Genomic DNA, 16,837 nt, shown 5'->3' on the forward strand with positions numbered 1-16,837 from the left:
CTAGTTCATTGTCTTCCAAACCGTCCATTGGTGTGTAGCCTCTAGTTCATTGTCTACCATCCCGTCCATTGGTGTACAGGCCCTAGTTCATTGTCTACCCACCCGTCCATTGGTGTGTAGGGCCTAGTTCATTGTCTCCCAACCTGTCCATTGGTGTACAGCCCCTTGTTCATTGTCTACCAACCCATCCATTGGTGTACAGCCCCTAGTTCATGTCTACCAACCCGTCCATTGGTGTACAGCCCCTCGTTCATTGTCTACCAACCCGTCCATTGGTATGTAGCCCGTAGGTCATTGTCTACCAAGCCGTCCATTGGTGTGTAGCCCCTAGTTCATTGTCTCCAACCCGTCCATTGGTGTACAGCCCCTAGTTCATTGTCTACCAATCCGTCCATTGGTGTGTAGCCCCTAGTTCATTGTCTACCAACCCGTCCATTGGTGTTTAGCCCCTAGTTCATTGTCTACCATCCTGTCAATTGGTGTGTAGCCCCTAGTTCATTGTCTACCAACCCGTCCATTGGTTTGTAGCCCCTAGTTCATTGTCTACCATCCTGTCAATTGGTGTGTAGCCCCTAGTTCATTGTCTACCAACTCGTCCATTGGTGTGTAGCCCCTAGTTCATTGTCTACCACCCCGTCCTTTGGTGTCTAGCCCCTAGTTCATTGTCTGCCAACCTGTCCATTGGTGTGTAGCCCCTAGTTCATTGTCTACCAGCCCGTCCATTGGTGTGTAGACCCTAGTTCATTGTCTACCAATCCGTCCATTGGTGTGTAGCCCCTAGTTCATTGTCTACCAACCCGTCCATTGGTGTCTAGCCCTTATTCATTGTCTACCCACCCGTCCATTGGTGTACAGCCCCTTGTTCATTGTCTACCAACCCGTCCATTGGTGTGTAGCCCCTAGTTCATTGTCTACCAACCCGTCCATTGGTGTACAGCTCTTAGTTCTTTGTCTACCAACCCGTCCATTTGTGTACAGTTCCTCGTTCATTGTCTACCCACCCGTCCATTGGTGTGTAGCCCCTAATTAATTGTCTCCCAACGTGTCCATTGGTGTGTAGCCCCTAGTTCATGTCATCCAACCTGTCCATTGGTTTACAGCCCCTAGTTCATTGTCTACCAACCCGTCCATTGGTGTGTAGCCCCTAGTTCATTTTCTACCAACCCATCCATTGGTGTGTAGCCCCTAGTTCATTGTCGACCAGCCTGGCCATTGGTGTGTAGCCCCTAGTTTATTGTCTACCAACCCGTCCATTGGTGTGTAGCCCCTAGTTCATTGTCTACCAACCTGTCCATTGGTATGTAGGCCCTAGTTCATTGTCTACCAACCCGTCCACTGGTGTGTAGCCCCTAGTTCATTGTCTACCAACCTGTCCATTTGTGTGTAGCCCCTTGTTCATTGTCTCCCAACCCGTCCATTGGTGTGTAGCCCCTAGTTCTTTATCTACCAACCCGTCCATTGGTGTACAGCCCCTAGTTCATTTTCTACCAACCCGTCCATTGGTGTGTAGGCCCTAGTTCATTGTCTACCAGCCCGTCCATTGGTGTGTAGCCCCTCGTTCATTGTCTACCAACCCGTCCATTGGTGTGTAGGCCCTAGTTCATTGTCTACCAACCCGTCCATTGTTGTGTAGGCCCTAGTTCATTGTTTACCAGCCCGTCCATTGGTGTGTAGCCCCTAGTTCATTGTCTACCAACCCGTCCATTGGTGTGTAGCCCCTAGTTCATTGTCTACCAACCCGTCCATTGGTGTGTAGCCCCTAGTTCATTGTCTACCAGCCCGTCCATTGGTGTGTAGCCCCTAGTTCATTGTCTACCATCCCGTCCATTGTTGTGTAGGCCCTAGTTCATTGTCTACCAACCCGTCCATTGGTGTGTGGCCCCTAATTCATTGTGTACCAACCCGTCCATTGGTGTGTAGCCCCTAATTCATTGTCTACCAACCCGTCCATTGGTGTGTGGCCCCTAATTCATTGTGTACCAACCCGTCCATTGGTGTGTAGCCCCTAATTCATTGTCTACCAACCCGTGCATTGGTGTTTAGGCCGTAGTTCATTGTCTACCAACCCGTCCATTGGTGTGTAGCCCCTAGTTCATTGTCTACCAACACGTCCATTTGTGTACAGCCCCTTGTTCATTGTCTACCCCCCCGTCCCTTTGTGTATAGCCCTGAACTCATCCTGTGACAGGGTCTACAATGGAGTCGGGGAGGAGGCGGATTCCTGGTCTTCTGGGCAGTTCCTGTTTCTGTCCATTCTGGTGCTCATGTTCTGAGTTTCTCCAGTCCAGTGGTCAGTTCCCCGTCTGTGTCCTGTCTGGTGCTCATGTTCTGGATCTGTCCAGTCCACTGGTCAGTTACCAGTCTCTCTGTCAAGTCCGGTGGTCATTTCCCAGTCTCTCTCTGTCCAGTCTTGTGGTCAGTTCCCAGTCTCTCTGTCCAGTCTGGTTGTCAGTTCATGGTTTCTCTCTCTGTCCAGTCTGGTGGTCAGTTCCCGGTCTCTGTCCAGTCTGGTGGTCAGTTCCCAGCCCCTCTCAGTCCAGTCTGTTGGTTAGTTTCTGTTTTCTCTCTCTGTCCAGTCTGTTGGTCAGTTCCCGGTCTCTGTCCAGTCTGGTGGTCAGTTCCCAGCCCCTCTCAGTCCAGTCTGGTGGTCAGTTCCCAGTCTCTCTCTCTGTCCAGTCTGGTGGTCAGTTCCCGGTCTCGGTCCAGTCTGGTGGTCAATTCCCAGTCTCTCTCTGTCCAGTCTGGTGGTCAGTTCCCTGTCTCACTCCAGTCTGGTTGTCCGTTACCCCTCTCTGGTCTGGTGGTCAGTTCCTGCTCTCTGTCCGGTGTGGTGGGTCAGTTCTGGTCTCTGTCCAGCTTGGTGGTCAGTTCCTGGTCTCTCTCTCTCTATCCAGTATGGTTGTCTGTTCCCACTCTCTGTCCAGTCTGGTGGTCATTTCCCAGTCTGTCCAGTCCTGTGGTCAGTTCCCTTTCTCTGGTCTGCTGGTCAGTTCCCAGTCTCTGTCTCGTCTGGTGGTCAGTTCCCAGTCTCTGTCTGATCTGGTGGTCAGTTCCCGGTTTCTGTCTGGTCTGATGGTCAGTTCCCAGTTTCTGTCCACTCCTGTGGTCAGTTCCGGTCTTTGTCCACTCTTGTGGTCAGTTCCTGTCTCTGACTGGTCTGGTGGTCAGTTCCTGGTCTCTCTCTTTCTGTCCATTCTGGTGGTCAGTTCCCGGTCTCTGTCCAGTCTGGTGGTCAGTTCCGGTCTCTGTCCGGTCCGGTGGTCAGTTCCGGTCTCTGTCCGGTCTGGTGGTCAGGTCCGGTCTCTGTCCAGTCTGGTGGTCAGTTCCAATCTCTCTCTGTCCAGTCTGGTGGTCAGTTCCGAGTCTCTGTCCGGTCTGGTGGTCAGTTCCGGTCTGGTGGTCAGTTCTGGTCTTTGTCCGGTCTGGTGGTCAGTTCCCGGTCTCTGTCCGGTCTGGTGGTCAGTTCCCGGTCTCTGTCCGGTCTGGTTGTCAGTTCCGGTCTCTGTCCGGTCTGGTGGTCAGTTCTGGTCTCTGTCCGGTCTGGTGGTCAGTTCCCAGTCTCTCTCTGTCTGGTCTGGTTGTCAGTTCCGGTATCTGTCCGGTCCGGTGGTCAGTTCCCGGTCTCTGTCCGGTCTGGTGGTCAGTTCCAGTCTCTGTCCGGTCTGGTGGTCAGTTCCAAGTCTCTGTCCGGTCTGGTGGTCAGTTCCAGGTCTCTGCCCGGTCTGATGGTCAGTTCCTGGTCTCTGTCCGGTCTGGTGTTCAGTTCCGGTCTCTGTCCGGTCTGGTGGTCAGGTCCGGTCTGGTGGTCAGTTCGGTCTCTGTCTGGTCCGGTGCTCAGTTCCCAGTCTCTGTCCAGTCTGGTGGTTAGTTCCCGGTCTCTGTCCGGTCCGGTGGTCAGTTCCCGGTCTCTCTCCGGTCCAGTGGTCAGTTCCGGTCTCTGTCCGGCCTGGTGGTCAGTTCCGGTCTCTGTCCGGTCCGGTGGTCAGTTTCCATTCTCTGTCCGGTCAGGTGGTCAGTTCCGGTCTCTGTCCGGTCTGGTGGTCAGTTCTGGTCTCTGTCCAGTCTGGTGGTCAGTTCCCGATCTCTCTCTGTCCGGTGGTCAGTTCCCTGTCTCTGTCTGGTCTGGTGGTCAGTTCCCGGTCTCTGTCCGGTCTGGTGGTCAGTTCCAGTCTCTGTCCGGTCTGGTGGTCAGTTCCCGGTCTCTGTCCAGTCTGCTGGTCAGTTCCGAGTCTCTGTCCGGTCTGGTGGTCATTTCTGAGTCTCTGTCCGGTCTGGTGGTCAGTTCCCGGTCTCTGTCCGGTCTGGTGGTCAGTTCCCGGTCTCTATCCAGACCAGTGGTCAGTTCTGGTCTCTGACAGGTCTGGTGGTCAGTTCCTGGTCTCTCTCTCTCTCTCTCCATTCTGGTGCTCTGTTCCCGGTCTCTGTCCAGTCTGGTGGTCAGTTCCCGCTCTCTGTCCGGTCTGGTGGTCAGTTCCTGGTCTCTGTCCGGTCTGGTGGTCAGTTCCTGGTCTCTGTCCAGTCTGGTGGTCAGTTCCCAGTCTCAGTACGGTCTGGTGGTCAGTTCCCAGTCTCTGTACGGTCTGGTGGTCAGTTCCTGGTCTCTGTCCAGTCTGGTGGTCAGTTCTCAGTCTCTCTCCAGTTCGGTGGTCAGTTTTCAGTCTCTTTCCAGTCTGGTGGTCAGTTCCTGTCTCCGTTCGCTCTGATTCGCTGTCTCTGCTTTTGTAGGTCAGACTATTTCCGGAATTTTGTGGATTCCTGTTTACAGAAGATTCCACAGGATCGTCCGACTTCTGATGTCCTCCTGAAGGTATTTGACCCCCTGTCAGCGTCCAGAGCCTGCGTTACAACCACTTCACCCCATGTCAGTGTCTAGACCCTGCGTTACAGTCCCTTCACCCCCATGTCAGTGTCTAGACCCTGCGTTACAGACCCTTCACCCCCGTGTCAGTGTCCAGACCCTGTGTTACAGTCCCTTCACCCCGTGTCAGTGTCCAGACACTGTGTTACAGTCCCTTTATCCCCATGTCAGCATCCAGACCCTGTGTTACAGTCCCTTCACCCCCATGTCAATGTCTAGACCCTGCGTTACAGTCCCTTCACCGTATCAGTGTCCAGACCCTGTGTTACAGTCCCTTCACCGTGTCAGTGTCCAGACCCTGTGTTACAGTCCCTTCACCCCCATGTCAGTGTCCAGACCCTGTGTTACAGTCCCTTCACCGTGTCAGTGTCCAGACCCTGTGTTACAGTCCCTTCACCGTGTCAGTGTCCAGACCCTGTGTTACAGTCCCTTCACCGTGTCAGTGTCCAGACCCTGTGTTACAGTCCCTTCACCGCCATGTCAATGTCTAGACCATGCGTTACAGTCCCTTCACCCCCATGTCAGTGTCTAGACCCTGCGTTACAGTCCCTTCACCCCCGTGTCAGTGTCCAGACCCTGTGTTACAGTCCCTTCACCCCCATGTCAATGTCTAGACCCTGCGTTACAGTCCCTTCACCGTGTCAGTGTCTAGACCCTGTGTTACAGTCCCTTCACTCTCATGTCAGTGTCTAGACCCTGCGTTACAGTCCCTTCACCGTGTCAGTGTCTAGACCCTGTGTTACAGTCCCTTCACTGTGTCAGTATCTAGACCCTGTGTTACAGTCCCTTCACCCCATGTCAGTGTCCAGACCCTGTGTTACAGTCCCTTCACTGTAACAGTGTCTAGACCCTGTGTTACAGTCCCTTCACCCCATGTCAGTGTCTAGACCCTGTGTTACAGTCCCTTCACCGTGTCAGTGTCCAGACCCTGTGTTACAGTCCCTTCAGCCCGTGTCACCATCCAGATCCTGCGTTACAGTCCCTTCAATACTGTGTCAGCGTCCAGACCCTGTGTTACAGTCCCTTCACCCCATGTCAGTGTCTAGACCCTGTGTTACAGTCCCTTCACCGTGTCAGTGTCCAGAACCTGTGTTACAGTCCCTTCACCCCTGTGTCAGTGTCTAGACCCTGTGTTACAGTCCCTTCACCCCCATGTCAGTGTCCAGACCCTGTGTTACAGTCCCTTCACCATGTCAGTGTCCAGACCCTGTGTTACAGTCCCTTCACCGTGTCAGTGTCCAGGCCCTGTGTTACAGTCCCTTCACCCCCATGTCAGTGTCCAGACCCTGTGTTACAGTCCCTTCACTGTGTCAGTGTCTAGACCATGTGTTACAGTCCCTTCACCCCCATGTCAGTGTCTAGACCCTGCGTTACAGTCCCTTCACCCCGTGTCAGTGTTAGGACCCTGTGTTACAGTCCCTTCACCCCCATGTCAGTGTCTAGACCCTGCGTTACAGTCCCTTCACCGTGTCAGTGTCTAGACCGTGTGTTACAGTCCCTTCACCCTCATGTCAGTGTCTAGACCCTGTGTTACAGTCTCTTCACCGTGTCAGTGTCTAGACCCTGTGTTACAGTCCCTTCACCCCCATGTCAGTGTCTAGACCCTGCGTTACAGTCCCTTCACCGTGTCAGTGTCTAGACCCTGTGTTACAGTCCCTTCACCGTGTCAGTGTCTAGACCCTGTGTTACAGTCCCTTCACCCCATGTCAGTGTCCAGACCCTGTGTTACAGTCCCTTCACCCCCATATCAGTGTCTAGACCTTGTATTACAGTCCCTTCACCGTGTCAGTGTCCAGACCCTGTGTTACAGTCCCTTCACCCCGTGTCACCGTCCAGACCCTGCATTACAGTCCCTTCCCTCCTGTGTCAGCGTCCAGAACCTGCGTTACAGTCCCTTCACCCTGTGTCTGCGTCCTGACCCTGTGTTACAGTCCCTTCACCCCATTTCAGCGCCCTGACCCTGCGTTACAGTCCCTTCACTCCCATGTCAGTGTCTAGACCCTGCATTACAGTACCTTCACCCCCATGTCTGCGTATAGAGCCTGCGTTACAGTCCCTTCACCCCATGTCAGTGTCCAGATCCTGCGTTACAGTCCCTTCACCCTGTGTCTGCGTCTAGATCCTGTGTTACAGTCCCTTCACCCGCGTGTCTGCGTCTAGATCCTGCGTTACAGTCCCTTCACCCCCATGTCAGCATCTAGACCCTGCGTTACAGTCCCTTCACCCTGTGTCAGCGTCTAGACCCTGCATTACAATCCTTCACCACCATGTCAGTGTCTAGATCCTGTGTTACAGTTCCTTCACCCCCATGTCAGTGTCTAGACCCTGTGTTACAGTCCCCTCACCCCGTGTCACCGTCCAGACCCTGCGTTACAGTCCCTTCACTCTCATGTCAGTGTCTAGACCCTGCGTTACAGTCCCTTCACCGTGTCAGTGTCTAGACCCTGTGTTACAGTCCCTTCACTGTGTCAGTGTCTAGACCCTGTGTTACAGTCCCTTCACCCCATGTCAGTGTCCAGACCCTGTGTTACAGTCCCTTCACCGTAACAGTGTCTAGACCCTGTGTTACAGTCCCTTCACCCCATGTCAGTGTCCAGACCCTGTGTTTCAGTCCATTCACCCCCATATCAGTGTCTAGACCCTGTGTTACAGTCCCTTCACCGTGTCAGTGTCCAGACCCTGTGTTACAGTCCCTTCAGCCCGTGTCACCATCCAGATCCTGCGTTACAGTCCCTTCAATCCTGTGTCAGCGTCCAGACCCTGTGTTACAGTCCCTTCACCCCCATGTCAGTGTCCAGACCCTGTGTTACAGTCCCTTCACCATGTCAGTGTCCAGACCCTATGTTACAGTCCCTTCACCGTGTCAGTGTCCAGGCCCTGTGTTACAGTCCCTTCACCCCCATGTCAGTGTCCAGACCCTGTGTTACAGTCCCTTCACCATGTCAGTGTCTAGACCATGTGTTACAGTCCCTTCACCCCCATGTCAGTGTCTAGACCCTGCGTTACAGTCCCTTCACCCCGTGTCAGTGTTAGGACCCTGTGTTACAGTCCCTTCACGCCCATGTCAGTGTCTAGACCCTGCGTTACAGTCCCTTCACCGTGTCAGTGTCTAGACCGTGTGTTACAGTCCCTTCACCCTCATGTCAGTGTCTAGACCCTGTGTTACAGTCCCTTCACTGTGTCAGTGTCTAGACCCTGTGTTACAGTCCCTTCACCCCATGTCAGTGTCCAGACCCTGTGTTACAGTCCCTTCACTGTAACAGTGTCTAGACCCTGTGTTACAGTCCCTTCACCCCATGTCAGTGTCCAGACCCTGTGTTACAGTCCATTCACCCCCATATCAGTGTCTAGACCCTGTGTTACAGTCCCTTCACCGTGTCAGTGTCCAGACCCTGTGTTACAGTCCCTTCAGCCCGTGTCACCATCCAGATCCTGCGTTACAGTCCCTTCAATCCTGTGTCAGCGTCCAGACCCTGTGTTACAGTCCCTTCACCCCCATGTCAGTGTCCAGACCCCGTGTTACAGTCCCTTCACCATGTCAGTGTCCAGACCCTGTGTTACAGTCCCTTCACCGTGTCAGTGTCCAGGCCCTGTGTTACAGTCCCTTCACCCCCATGTCAGTGTCCAGACCCTGTGTTACAGTCCCTTCACCATGTCAGTGTCTAGACCATGTGTTACAGTCCCTTCACCCCCATGTCAGTGTCTAGACCCTGCGTTACAGTCCCTTCACCCCGTGTCAGTGTTAGGACCCTGTGTTACAGTCCCTTCACCCCCATGTCAGTGTCTAGACCCTGCGTTACAGTCCCTTCACCGTGTCAGTGTCTAGACCATGTGTTACAGTCCCTTCACCCTCATGTCAGTGTCTAGACCCTGTGTTACAGTCTCTTCACCGTGTCAGTGTCTAGACCCTGTGTTACAGTCCCTTCACCCCCATGTCAGTGTCTAGACCCTGCGTTAAAGTCCCTTCACCGTGTCAGTGTCTAGACCCTGTGTTACAGTCCCTTCACCGTGTCAGTGTCTAGACCCTGTGTTACAGTCCCTTCACCCCATGTCAGTGTCCAGACCCTGTGTTACAGTCCCTTCACCCCCATATCAGTGTCTAGACCTTGTGTTACAGTCCCTTCACCGTGTCAGTGTCCAGACCCTGTGTTACAGTCCCTTCACCCCGTGTCACCGTCCAGACCCTGCATTACAGTCCCTTCCCTCCTGTGTCAGCGTCCAGAACCTGCGTTACAGTCCCTTCACCCTGTGTCTGCGTCCTGACCCTGTGTTACAGTCCCTTCACCCCATTTCAGCGCCCTGACCCTGCGTTACAGTCCCTTCACTCCCATGTCAGTGTCTAGACCCTGCATTACAGTACCTTCAACCCCAAGTCTGCGTATAGAGCCTGCGTTACAGTCCCTTCACCCCATGTCAGTGTCCAGATCCTGCGTTACAGTCCCTTCACCCTGTGTCTGCGTCTAGATCCTGTGTTACAGTCCCTTCACCCGCGTGTCTGCGTCTAGATCCTGCGTTACAGTCCCTTCACCCCCATGTCAGCATCTAGACCCTGCGTTACAGTCCCTTCACCCTGTGTCAGCGTCTAGACCCTGCATTACAATCCCTTCACCCCCGTGTCAGCATCTAGATCCTGCGTTACATCCCTTCACCCCCGTGTCATTGTCTAGACCCTGCGTTACAGTCCCTTCATCCCCATGTCAGTGTCTAGACCCTATGTTACAGTCCCTTCACCCCTGTGTCTGCTTCTAGACCCTGTGTTACAGACCCTTCACCCCCATGTCAATGTCTAGACCCTGCGTTACAGTCCCTTCACCGTGTCAGTGTCTAGACCCTGTGTTACAGTCCCTTCACTCTCATGTCAGTGTCTAGACCCTGCGTTACAGTCCCTTCACCGTGTCAGTGTCTAGACCCTGTGTTACAGTCCCTTCACTGTGTCAGTATCTAGACCCTGTGTTACAGTCCCTTCACCCCATGTCAGTGTCCAGACCCTGTGTTACAGTCCCTTCACTGTAACAGTGTCTAGACCCTGTGTTACAGTCCCTTCACCCCATGTCAGTGTCTAGACCCTGTGTTACAGTCCCTTCACCGTGTCAGTGTCCAGACCCTGTGTTACAGTCCCTTCAGCCCGTGTCACCATCCAGATCCTGCGTTACAGTCCCTTCAATACTGTGTCAGCGTCCAGACCCTGTGTTACAGTCCCTTCACCCCATGTCAGTGTCTAGACCCTGTGTTACAGTCCCTTCACCGTGTCAGTGTCCAGAACCTGTGTTACAGTCCCTTCACCCCTGTGTCAGTGTCTAGACCCTGTGTTACAGTCCCTTCACCCCCATGTCAGTGTCCAGACCCTGTGTTACAGTCCCTTCACCATGTCAGTGTCCAGACCCTGTGTTACAGTCCCTTCACCGTGTCAGTGTCCAGGCCCTGTGTTACAGTCCCTTCACCCCCATGTCAGTGTCCAGACCCTGTGTTACAGTCCCTTCACTGTGTCAGTGTCTAGACCATGTGTTACAGTCCCTTCACCCCCATGTCAGTGTCTAGACCCTGCGTTACAGTCCCTTCACCCCGTGTCAGTGTTAGGACCCTGTGTTACAGTCCCTTCACCCCCATGTCAGTGTCTAGACCCTGCGTTACAGTCCCTTCACCGTGTCAGTGTCTAGACCGTGTGTTACAGTCCCTTCACCCTCATGTCAGTGTCTAGACCCTGTGTTACAGTCTCTTCACCGTGTCAGTGTCTAGACCCTGTGTTACAGTCCCTTCACCCCCATGTCAGTGTCTAGACCCTGCGTTACAGTCCCTTCACCGTGTCAGTGTCTAGACCCTGTGTTACAGTCCCTTCACCGTGTCAGTGTCTAGACCCTGTGTTACAGTCCCTTCACCCCATGTCAGTGTCCAGACCCTGTGTTACAGTCCCTTCACCCCCATATCAGTGTCTAGACCTTGTATTACAGTCCCTTCACCGTGTCAGTGTCCAGACCCTGTGTTACAGTCCCTTCACCCCGTGTCACCGTCCAGACCCTGCATTACAGTCCCTTCCCTCCTGTGTCAGCGTCCAGAACCTGCGTTACAGTCCCTTCACCCTGTGTCTGCGTCCTGACCCTGTGTTACAGTCCCTTCACCCCATTTCAGCGCCCTGACCCTGCGTTACAGTCCCTTCACTCCCATGTCAGTGTCTAGACCCTGCATTACAGTACCTTCACCCCCATGTCTGCGTATAGAGCCTGCGTTACAGTCCCTTCACCCCATGTCAGTGTCCAGATCCTGCGTTACAGTCCCTTCACCCTGTGTCTGCGTCTAGATCCTGTGTTACAGTCCCTTCACCCGCGTGTCTGCGTCTAGATCCTGCGTTACAGTCCCTTCACCCCCATGTCAGCATCTAGACCCTGCGTTACAGTCCCTTCACCCTGTGTCAGCGTCTAGACCCTGCATTACAATCCTTCACCACCATGTCAGTGTCTAGATCCTGTGTTACAGTTCCTTCACCCCCATGTCAGTGTCTAGACCCTGTGTTACAGTCCCCTCACCCCGTGTCACCGTCCAGACCCTGCGTTACAGTCCCTTCACTCTCATGTCAGTGTCTAGACCCTGCGTTACAGTCCCTTCACCGTGTCAGTGTCTAGACCCTGTGTTACAGTCCCTTCACTGTGTCAGTGTCTAGACCCTGTGTTACAGTCCCTTCACCCCATGTCAGTGTCCAGACCCTGTGTTACAGTCCCTTCACCGTAACAGTGTCTAGACCCTGTGTTACAGTCCCTTCACCCCATGTCAGTGTCCAGACCCTGTGTTTCAGTCCATTCACCCCCATATCAGTGTCTAGACCCTGTGTTACAGTCCCTTCACCGTGTCAGTGTCCAGACCCTGTGTTACAGTCCCTTCAGCCCGTGTCACCATCCAGATCCTGCGTTACAGTCCCTTCAATCCTGTGTCAGCGTCCAGACCCTGTGTTACAGTCCCTTCACCCCCATGTCAGTGTCCAGACCCTGTGTTACAGTCCCTTCACCATGTCAGTGTCCAGACCCTATGTTACAGTCCCTTCACCGTGTCAGTGTCCAGGCCCTGTGTTACAGTCCCTTCACCCCCATGTCAGTGTCCAGACCCTGTGTTACAGTCCCTTCACCATGTCAGTGTCTAGACCATGTGTTACAGTCCCTTCACCCCCATGTCAGTGTCTAGACCCTGCGTTACAGTCCCTTCACCCCGTGTCAGTGTTAGGACCCTGTGTTACAGTCCCTTCACGCCCATGTCAGTGTCTAGACCCTGCGTTACAGTCCCTTCACCGTGTCAGTGTCTAGACCGTGTGTTACAGTCCCTTCACCCTCATGTCAGTGTCTAGACCCTGTGTTACAGTCCCTTCACTGTGTCAGTGTCTAGACCCTGTGTTACAGTCCCTTCACCCCATGTCAGTGTCCAGACCCTGTGTTACAGTCCCTTCACTGTAACAGTGTCTAGACCCTGTGTTACAGTCCCTTCACCCCATGTCAGTGTCCAGACCCTGTGTTACAGTCCATTCACCCCCATATCAGTGTCTAGACCCTGTGTTACAGTCCCTTCACCGTGTCAGTGTCCAGACCCTGTGTTACAGTCCCTTCAGCCCGTGTCACCATCCAGATCCTGCGTTACAGTCCCTTCAATCCTGTGTCAGCGTCCAGACCCTGTGTTACAGTCCCTTCACCCCCATGTCAGTGTCCAGACCCCGTGTTACAGTCCCTTCACCATGTCAGTGTCCAGACCCTGTGTTACAGTCCCTTCACCGTGTCAGTGTCCAGGCCCTGTGTTACAGTCCCTTCACCCCCATGTCAGTGTCCAGACCCTGTGTTACAGTCCCTTCACCATGTCAGTGTCTAGACCATGTGTTACAGTCCCTTCACCCCCATGTCAGTGTCTAGACCCTGCGTTACAGTCCCTTCACCCCGTGTCAGTGTTAGGACCCTGTGTTACAGTCCCTTCACCCCCATGTCAGTGTCTAGACCCTGCGTTACAGTCCCTTCACCGTGTCAGTGTCTAGACCATGTGTTACAGTCCCTTCACCCTCATGTCAGTGTCTAGACCCTGTGTTACAGTCTCTTCACCGTGTCAGTGTCTAGACCCTGTGTTACAGTCCCTTCACCCCCATGTCAGTGTCTAGACCCTGCGTTAAAGTCCCTTCACCGTGTCAGTGTCTAGACCCTGTGTTACAGTCCCTTCACCGTGTCAGTGTCTAGACCCTGTGTTACAGTCCCTTCACCCCATGTCAGTGTCCAGACCCTGTGTTACAGTCCCTTCACCCCCATATCAGTGTCTAGACCTTGTGTTACAGTCCCTTCACCGTGTCAGTGTCCAGACCCTGTGTTACAGTCCCTTCACCCCGTGTCACCGTCCAGACCCTGCATTACAGTCCCTTCCCTCCTGTGTCAGCGTCCAGAACCTGCGTTACAGTCCCTTCACCCTGTGTCTGCGTCCTGACCCTGTGTTACAGTCCCTTCACCCCATTTCAGCGCCCTGACCCTGCGTTACAGTCCCTTCACTCCCATGTCAGTGTCTAGACCCTGCATTACAGTACCTTCAACCCCAAGTCTGCGTATAGAGCCTGCGTTACAGTCCCTTCACCCCATGTCAGTGTCCAGATCCTGCGTTACAGTCCCTTCACCCTGTGTCTGCGTCTAGATCCTGTGTTACAGTCCCTTCACCCGCGTGTCTGCGTCTAGATCCTGCGTTACAGTCCCTTCACCCCCATGTCAGCATCTAGACCCTGCGTTACAGTCCCTTCACCCTGTGTCAGCGTCTAGACCCTGCATTACAATCCCTTCACCCCCGTGTCAGCATCTAGATCCTGCGTTACATCCCTTCACCCCCGTGTCATTGTCTAGACCCTGCGTTACAGTCCCTTCATCCCCATGTCAGTGTCTAGACCCTATGTTACAGTCCCTTCACCCCTGTGTCTGCTTCTAGACCCTGTGTTACAGACCCTTCACCCCCGTGTCAGCGTCTAGACCCTGTGTTACAGTCTGTGGCGAGACAGACAGACTCTGTCTGACACTTCAGAGCTTTGATCCTAATGTTTATAAAACTCTGGGATCGCTCCCGGCTGGAGTTTCGTGTCCAAATCCGGGCTCCGCACTTCGGGAAGGATGTGGATGCCCTCGGAGAGGGAGCGGAGGAGATTTACCGGAACGTTTCCCGGTGTGGGTGATGAGGGGACTTCAGTCCGTGTGGAGAGAGAGAGAGAGAGAGAGCGGGAGAAGCTGGGATTGTTCCCCCCCCTCCCCCCCCGAGCGGAGAAGGTTAAGCGGGGGGAGATTGAATCGAGGGCGATCCCGATCGGGAAGGGGGTCAGGATCGAGTGAGGGGGGGGAGCTGTTCCCAGTGGTAGGAAGGCGGGGGAACCAGAGGGACAGGGATTGAGGGTGATTGGGGGGGAGAAGCAGTGGGTTGGGTGGGGGGTGGGGGGGGGGATGGGGAAAGGGTTTATTCGGGACCCAGCGAGTTGCTGGGATCTGGACGGCGCTGCCTGAAAGGGCGGTGGGAGCAGATTCAATAGGAACGCTGGGAATGGGGGGGAATGGGAGAAACACTGGGAGGGGGGAACATCCACAGGGATATGGGGAGGGGGGTGGGGAGAGAGAGCAGGGGAGAGGGACAGGGGTAGGGGGTGGGGTTAACTGCATAGGCCTTTCAAAGAGCCAGCGCAGGTTGGATGGGCTGATTGGCCTCATGTGCAGTCCGCTAGTGGGAGGGAGCTGGGGCATTCCTGGCCCTGGCCCTGGGTTGAGCTCATTTGGATGTGTTTGTACCCCAGCATGTGTTTGTGAAGAGAGACAGGCCTCAGACAGTCATCATGGACCTGATTCAACGGACAAAGGAGGCAGTCCGGGAGCTGGACAACCTCCAGTACCGCAAAATGAAGAAGATTCTCTTCCAGGAGACACGCAATGGCCCCACGGCGGAGGCACAGGACGATGACGAGGTAAGGCCTCCCCCCAGAGTGATCAGTCCCAGTGCTGTCTGTCCTTCCCATCTCCCAGAGTGATCAGTCCCAGTGCTGTCTGTCCCTCCCCCAGAGTGATCAGTCCCAGTGCTGTCTGTCCCTCCCATCTCCCAGAGTGATCAGTCCCAGTGCTGTCTGTCCTTCCCATCTCCCAGAGTGATCAGTCCCAGTGCTGTCTGTCCCTCCCCCAGAGTGATCAGTCCCAGTGCTGTCTGTCCTTCCCATCTCCCAAGAGTGATCAGTCCCAGTGCTGTCTGTCCCTCCCCCCAGAGTGATCAGTCCCAGTGCTGTCTGTCCCTCCCCCAGAGTGATCAGTCCCAGTGCTGTCTGTACCTCCCCCCAGAGTGATCAGTCCCAGTGCTGTCTGTCCCTCCCCCCAGAGTGATCAGTCCCAGTGCTGTCTGTCCCTCCCCCAGAGTGATCAGTCCCAGTGCTGTCTGTCCCTCCCCCCAGAGTGATCAGTCCCAGTGCTGTCTGTCCTATCCCCCAGAGTGATCAGTCCCAGTGCTGTCTGTCCCTCCCCCAGAGTGATCAGTCCCAGTGCTGTCTGTCCCTCCCCCCAGAGTGATCAGTCCCAGTGCTGTCTGTCCCTCCCCCAGAGTGATCAGTCCCAGTGCTGTCTGTCCCTCCCATCTCCCAGAGTGATCAGTCCCAGTGCTGTCTGTCCCTCCCCCCAGAGTGATCAGTCCCAGTGCTGTCTGTCCCTCCCCCAGAGTGATCAGTCCCAGTGATGTCTGTCTCTCCCCCAGAGTGATCAGTCCCATGGCTGTCTGTCCCTCCCCCAGAGTGATCAGTCCCAGTGCTGTCTGTCCCTCCCCCCAGAGTGATCAGTCCCAGTGCTGTCTGTCCCTCCCCCAGAGTGATCAGTCCCAGTGCTGTCTGTCCCTCCCCCCAGAGTGATCAGTCCCAGTGCTGTCTGTCCCTCCCCCCAGAGTGATCAGTCCCAGTGCTGTCTGTCCCTCCCCCCAGAGTGATCAGTCCCAGTGCTGTCTGTCCCTCCCATCTCCCAGAGTGATCAGTCCCAGTGCTGTCTGTCCTTCCCATCTCCCAAGAGTGATCAGTCCCAGTGCTGTCTGTCCCTCCCCCCAGAGTGATCAGTCCCAGTGCTGTCTGTCCCTCCCCCCAGAGTGATCAGTCCCAGTGCTGTCTGTCCCTCCCCCAGAGTGATCAGTCCCAGTGCTGTCTGTCCCTCCCCCAGAGTGATCAGTCCCAGTGCTGTCTGTCCCTCCCCCAGAGTGATCAGTCCCAGTGCTGTCTGTCCCTCCCCCAGAGTGATCAGTCCCAGTGCTGTCTGTCCCTCCCATCCCCCAGAGTGATCAGTCCCAGTGCTGTCTGTCCCTCCCCCAGAGTGATCAGTCCCAGTGCTGTCTGTCCCTCCCATCTCCCAGAGTGATCAGTCCCAGTGCTGTCTGTCCCTCCCATCTCCCAGAGTGATCAGTCCCAATGCTGTCTGTCCCTCCCCCCAGAGTGATCAGTCCCAGTACTGTCTGTCCCTCCCCCCAGAGTGATCAGTCCCAGTGCTGTCTGTCCCTCCCCCAGAGTGCTCAGTCCCAGTGCTGTCTGTCCCTCCCCCAGAGTGATCAGTCCCAGTGCTGTCTGTCCCTCCCCCAGAGTGCTCAGTCCCAGTGCTGTCTGTCCCTCCCCCAGAGTGATCAGTCCCAGTGCTGTCTGTCCCTCCCATCTCCCAGAGTGATCAGTCCCAGTGCTGTCTGTCCCTCCCATCTCCCAGAGTGATCAGTCCCAGTGCTGTCTGTCCCTCCCCCCAGAGTGATCAGTCCCAGTGCTGTCTGTCCCTCCCCCAGAGTGATCAGTCCCAGTGCTGTCTGTCCCTCCCCCCAGAGTGATCAGTCCCAGTGCTGTCTGTCCCTCCCCCAGAGTGATCAGTCCCAGTGCTGTCTGTCCCTCCCCCCAGAGTGATCAGTCCCAGTGCTGTCTGTCCCTCCCCCCAGAGTGATCAGTCCCAGTGCTGTCTGTCCCTCCCCCAGAGTGATCAGTCCCAGTGCTGTCTGTCCCTCCCC

At 55.0% G+C, this 16,837-nt stretch overlaps 1 protein-coding gene across 1 annotated transcript in view; it reads left to right on the top strand.

Moving 5' to 3' along the window:
• The window catches only part of LOC121274835 (serine/threonine-protein kinase TAO2-like), a 144,802-nt gene extending 129,745 nt beyond the window's left edge, over positions 1 to 15,057 (top strand). Inside the window, exons 9-11 of the mRNA XM_041182201.1 lie at positions 4,726 to 4,807; positions 14,631 to 14,823; positions 15,053 to 15,057. Of these exons, the coding sequence (XP_041038135.1) occupies positions 4,726 to 4,807; positions 14,631 to 14,823; positions 15,053 to 15,057 (280 nt within the window). The remainder of the gene's footprint in view (positions 1 to 4,725; positions 4,808 to 14,630; positions 14,824 to 15,052) is intronic.
• Positions 15,058 to 16,837: the final 1,780 nt, after the last annotated feature.

This window comes from Carcharodon carcharias (assembly GCF_017639515.1).
Source record: "Carcharodon carcharias isolate sCarCar2 chromosome 38 unlocalized genomic scaffold, sCarCar2.pri SUPER_38_unloc_5, whole genome shotgun sequence".
In the NCBI taxonomy this organism is placed as follows: domain Eukaryota; kingdom Metazoa; phylum Chordata; class Chondrichthyes; order Lamniformes; family Lamnidae; genus Carcharodon; species Carcharodon carcharias.